Source organism: Orbicella faveolata, unplaced genomic scaffold (assembly GCF_042242905.1).
Source record: "Orbicella faveolata isolate gen_17 unplaced genomic scaffold, um_ofav_v1 contig_34, whole genome shotgun sequence".
Lineage (NCBI taxonomy): Eukaryota > Metazoa > Cnidaria > Anthozoa > Scleractinia > Merulinidae > Orbicella > Orbicella faveolata.
In genome coordinates, this window is record NW_028301563.1 from 34097805 (window position 1) to 34103934 (window position 6130).

At 40.0% G+C, this 6130-nt stretch overlaps 1 protein-coding gene across 1 annotated transcript; it reads left to right on the top strand.

Annotated features, from left to right (window-relative positions):
* The first annotated feature begins 1036 nt into the window (after positions 1-1036).
* Positions 1037-4290, top strand: LOC110049136 (zinc finger protein 704-like). The gene is made up of 5 exons (XM_020754912.2): positions 1037-1673; positions 1905-2008; positions 2214-2419; positions 2870-2988; positions 3372-4290. Exons 1-5 carry the CDS (start codon positions 1183-1185, stop codon positions 3826-3828), a joined length of 1377 nt encoding a protein of 458 aa, XP_020610571.2. The 5' UTR covers positions 1037-1182; the 3' UTR covers positions 3829-4290.
* Positions 4291-6130: the final 1840 nt, after the last annotated feature.

Sequence of the window (6130 nt, forward strand, 5' to 3'; positions counted from 1 at the left end):
ATCGCAATTTCACAACAAGTCTAGCATATCATATGTTTTGGGGCAGAGGTTACCAAATTTCAAAAATGCGTAACATTTAATTCTGTTAATACAGATCGTTTCAAGGCAATGGAAGCGTTGTAAAATGTCCCCGAAGGCACCAGTATTCGCAACAATTATTCCACTATGGATTAGAAATTGTTTTGGAGTTTTGGTTATTTTAAGCATTTTAGTAAAGGTAATATTGATTGTCCTGACTATCCAATATTTTGAAATACGTGAATATTTGAAATTAAATCAACTTGTTCATAATGTGAAACGAAACTTGCTTTAAAAAACAAATAACAAGTGCTTCTTGTGTCTTCGGCCAAAAGAAAAGCCGGAAAAACATGATGCAACCAGAAAAAAATAGACTATTGTCATTACGTAAAAACAACTGCAAAATTTGATTTCAAACGACAATCGCATTTAAAAACCTTGCCTTGTCTAGGAGCTAAGATGACATTATCTGCATGGCTATTATAAATTGCCCTGGCGTCGACCTGGCGGCCAAATGTGCCAAAGATTTGTTCTGTCAACCAATCGTAATGTTTGTCCTTAGTGACTTTTGACACCTCCCTGCTGTTCCTAACCAATCAGACAGCATGGTTTATTTTTGCATACATCGCAAACAGCCGTAACTTCTGTCACATGGCTCGGATTGCATTTCAACGTGGTACTTCCGTGCAAGAAAACAACCGCATTTGCAGCAGGTTTTCAAGATCTGGTCGGATAGGAGACGCCATGCTGATACGGTGAATCGATTTTCAAGCCAAAATAAAAAGAATACAATCGATCTTTCGAAAGAAAGATGCGTACGTGAGGTCGACACGTTTCAAAATCGTAGTGTAAACAAAGCTGCTGAATGGGTTTAAAAATAGCGACTGGCATTAGCCAATCACACGTAATCTCATAATAGCTTTGAACGAATAGGAAATGTCGTAGTATATTCTAGGCAGTTTTGACCAATCAAATAGAGTAATAGATTGTAAATCCCTCTAGGGATGGTATACACCCCCAAGAACTCCCGTAAAAACAACAACACTAGTTTCGTTCGGCGAATTTTGCACGACAAGCGTTTTACCGGTTTCGACGTAACGGGAGAAATATTTAATTTCGGACCAAAAATAGACGAATTGTGCGGCAGCCGTGAAGGCAAAAAGTATGCTTTCCTCCAGAAGACGACCGAAAAATTCGCTTCTTGGCGTACGTGTCTGTGCTCCCTGGAAAGATGGATTCTTTTATTCCGGCGTGATTGAGGCAGTGAAAAGCAAGCCTACCGGCGAAAATACTTACACCATTCTCTTCGACGATGATTATATAGCTGAGGTGGACGAAGGAGATATCGTTGGACCTGGATTCAGTACAGTTAGTGCTTCGTCCCTGAAAACTGGACAACATGTTTACATCACGTACAAGAATCGAGAACTGAGCGCTCGGGTGCTCAAAACCCGGTCAGAGTTCAACGAAGTTTTGGTGCAAATTTTGGATTCTCAAGACACGATTGTCGCTGTAAGACCAAATGAGATCCACCTTACGAAGGGAGAGAAGTTCTCTTCAGCAACGGTGGATCCTGAGTGTGTTAACGGTTCCAAATCGACCGTGTCATGTCCAGTCCCGTGCAAAATAAAAGCACATGGAATAAAATCGTGCGAGTAAGTAAGCCTGAGGTCGACGGTCACACAAAAAAGTTTATACCTTGATTTTCGATTTTTTTCTTTTATAGTATTTATTATGTTTCTTAGTAGGAATTCTGTGGCTAGTAGAAAAGAAATTTATTTCTGCTTTAAGGTTCTATGGAGCGAAATCTTTTTATATTCTTTTGTTATGATGTTGTAAGGCTATCTCTGTTCTTTACCTCATTGAAAACCTCTACTTTTACACAGAGGCTGCATGAAACGACAAGAAAACGTTACAAGGAGTGAAGAAATGGCTGCTCTTGTTCTGACCGCCCTGTCTATCTCACCAGTTTTCAAAGACATGGACCAAAGTAAGTTTAAGTAAAGAAACCGTGTTACCAAGATTATTTGATTCGTTATGTGTCCTCCAGACAGAATCCCGCGCACAAGTTGGTTATTTGCCTTTTAACTCTCGGAGGTGTTCTCACAACGTGAATATCCCTTATTAGCGATCTGATAGCACTAAATTCTACAATGATTTTTCTTAACAATTTGTTTTTGCTTTATCATTTTCAGTGGAAGAGACGTGCTTCGGTTATCCTCCAACGCCAGACTCTGGTTCCGAAATGGCACCGTTTCCAAGCCCGGGTAATTCGCCGGTCCATTCCACTTTTCCCGTTCACCCAAATGATTCAAACTTTTTCATCAACGGTCCCCCTTCACCCGTTGATGAGGGAATTGGAGTGGATTTCCAAAGGCAGGACAACTCTCGGAAGAGAAAGGTAAGAAATACAGCGCCGGGCTAGAATAATTTGAAGCGAAACTCGCAGAATTAGTTGTTTACATCGTTCCGATATAAGTTACATTCCTTCCTGGTTTGGCGGTTTTAAGCGGGTTTCGTAACAGTTGCATCAGAAAAGCAGCATCACGGCTTATTTCCCAGATCTTCAAAGCAAATCGTCTTAAACTGTTACGGTTTTTAACTTGGGCCAGAAATGTTCCTAGCAAGAGTTAATCCTATCGAGGTCTTGTTGTCTACGAGCAATTTCACACCTTCAAATTGCATGTGCTGCATGTGCACGCCATGTCCGTCTCGTGTTGCTGTTTGTTTTGTATTTGTTCCGGCGATTCCAACTTCTCTCGTATTCCGACGTTTTCCAGATCCCATAGAATTGTACACGTTACTGAGAAGCCGGCAACAAAAAAACTGATCATTTGCATTGTCTTTACAGGCGTCAACCTCGTCGAATTCAAGTCTGAAGACTTTGTACAAATGTACATGGCCTGGATGCGGGAAAACCCTTTCAACCGCCCCCGGAATCATTCGTCATGTTCGAACGATCCATCTTGGGTAAGCTCAGTTTTACTTTGTCACGCTTTCGTGTTGGAATTATTCATTTAAGCTGACTGTAATGAAAAGATTTAGACAATAATTCCTTCGGTTTGACGTCGATACAGTTTATTAGGAGCATTCGCCAGCGTTGTACCGGTTTACAAGTTTCTTCGGAAATTCATACACTTAACCCTGCTAACCAAATCATAAAAATTATTCCTAATACCGATCGGATAGAGTTATAAATTAGTCTTGCAAACGTTCGAGAATCTTTTCGATAAATAGCTGTATTCACTCGGAATTGTTTTATTTTATTTATGGATGTTATTAAAGAATGTCTCGCCAAGTGAACCCCGAAACAGAGATGTATTTCAAACGAAGATTTTCGCATTGTCTTTCAGGCCTAAACGAGCTACAGAGGAAGGATATAGTGATGGAGAAGAGGATTTTTACTTTAACGAAATAGACTTAGACGAGGATGAATGTAACGACAGTGTGTTCCCGTCGCCTCTGGCGCTGTCTCCAACACCAACTCAATCGCACTTTGACATGGTAAAGAGTCCTTGGACTGAACCGGGCGTTGAAACTTGTCCAAGCGGTTACGACTCACTTCAACATCCTCGCTTCAATTGGGATGTTCAGACACTCGCTCATCTATCGTATGCACCGGCTACAAAGGCATCAAGCGGCAAGACCAGTCCTCCTGCGAGAGTTCAGCACCACTCCAACCACCATACTCCCTTACGAAAAGTCCGAGGCGAAAGTAAGAAATGCAGAAAGGTTTATGGAATGGAAAACAGACATCTGTGGTGCACCCAGTGCCGGTGGAAAAAAGCTTGCGTACGATTCGCAGACTAAACGGACAGAACTTATCCATTTTACAGCACCATGCAGATATTATATTTATAGCACGTTCGTAGCGCACGGAGTAGCGTGCCTTGAGACAAATGAAGAACATGTATATAGATTAAATATTTTATAAAATCATTATATTTTTTATAATCGCAGTCAGTCGATGTAAGACATCTTCTGCGAGCGGAAAGAAGAGATTCAGTCGTTTTACATTGATTAGAGAAAAGCCGGACGTATACAAGAAGAATCGAAGATTCGTGTTTTAACACATGCATGGTGCAAAAATATTTTGCGACTTGTTCATGGTTGAACATATATATACTATAAAGAAAACACTTATAACCTGTCTCAAGAATGGTAACTTATCGTCAGATGGAAATTCCATCGAGTTAAAGTTATATAGATATCTGGAAGTTTACAGAAAAAAAATATTTCCAATAAATTTGCTATGGGGGTTTTTACAGTCAATGTGGTGATTGTCATGTGCCTTTCGATATTTAAAGAATTGTATCAAGCGTGTTTGGATCTACAAGGATTGGTAGTTTTGTTTCAGTTTCGATTGTAAATTATACGATCGGTAAAGCCCTGCAAGCGGAAATGCAGACAGCCCGTTCCGCTGTTATTCGCGTGATCAGAGAAGTCTGGCTATAGGCCAATAAGTTCGCACGTGCCGAAAAAACCGGTAAGCGAAGGTTTGCAATGTCGAGAAACAGAGCCAAGAAATCTAGATTTACGAAACCACAAGACTCAACTAGGGGATATTTTGAAACAGGCTGCTTCTGCCCCGTTTATTTTCAACAATGAAAACAAATTTGCGCCGCTCATGTTGTTTATCTCGATTCCGTAACTTTGTCCTCGGAGCCTTTGCCCTTTGACATGCAGTGTGATTGGTTCCATTTCAAAATGACAATATTGCTCGTCTTTGTCTTCAATCAATCACTTTATTTTTGCCTGACATTCAATGAATTTTAATGACCTGTGCATACTAATAATGTATTCTGGTCATGTCCCACAATTTTGCGGTAGTATTATTGCATGAAAATTTCTCAGAAAACACATAGTGCTTGGTTTTAGTAAATGGTTGGGAAAACGCGTGAATTTCACGCCAAATTTTGCGTTTTCGCGAATTTTTCGATACGGTGAATGAAGTAAACAACTTTAAATAGATTTCATGTGATTGGCTACAAGACGGGGGTGTGTCGTTTCCGGTGAAAGCTTAACAATACACAAGCTAGCTTTGTGTAAAGCCGGCGTTTTGAATAGATCCTCGGCGCTTGTATACGTTTTTTATCGCGCCGGCTGGAAAAACAAGCATTATCAACACTGGTAAAACTCCCGTAAATTGCTTTCTCACTTTCGGTTTCACTTCATGGTTGAAATTGTGATATTCCTTAGAACACGGACGACTATTGAACAATTTTACGTAAACAGGTTTCAAAATGTAAATTATAAGATGTCAGTTGATAATGGTGGTCTTAATATAATAACTGCTCTGAACAAAAAATTCTATCCCATCTGAGTGGCAGCCTAGCAACTTTAATATTTTTAGTTTTCGAGTAAACGAAAATATCACACCAAAAGTTGGTTTGAACCTCATTGTTTATGCCGGTTTTTTCTTTTGTTATAAAAGATTCTTATATACTGGCAAATTATTATGTCAATCGTATACAAAAGTGATTGAAAAGTCTGTTCTTTGGCGTTGTTTTGACTCGTCTATCAGGTCTTATCTAGAAATGCACGACTCCCACATGCCGATCGCGTTTGCATCAGTTTCAGTTTTTCACATCACATGACTTCTGATTGACATGTTAGCTTTCTCTCGTAACGCGAAACTTTCATAAATACCGTGCATGTTTCACGTGGTTTGACCAAAAAAAGTGTTAACACAAGTAGTAGGGGAAAAGATTAAAACTGGTAAGACCGATTATCGAGTGTTTGTTGTGTCTTCGCCTCTCAGGGAACAATGTGTGAAAACAGACACATCCAACTTCCGGTTGGAAATAGATTTGACCCAGATGTATCGAATGCACGCTCATCAAAAACTTCGCTTTATAGACTTTAATGTTCGAATAAAATGCGCAAATGAAGTATATTCTTCAAGGTGGTGAGAGGCCCGTGGAACTTGCAAACTGGATGAATACTCTTTGTATCTGTTCTTGACTGATATTTATTCCTGTTTTGTACAGGCACTTCTTCACGTACCTGGACACTCGCACTCTATTTTAAACTCTTTGCGGTTTACCAGGGCTTCCACGTCTTCGTGGGTTCGCAGAGTTTTTCTCTGTCTTGTACAGAACAATTTCAAGTA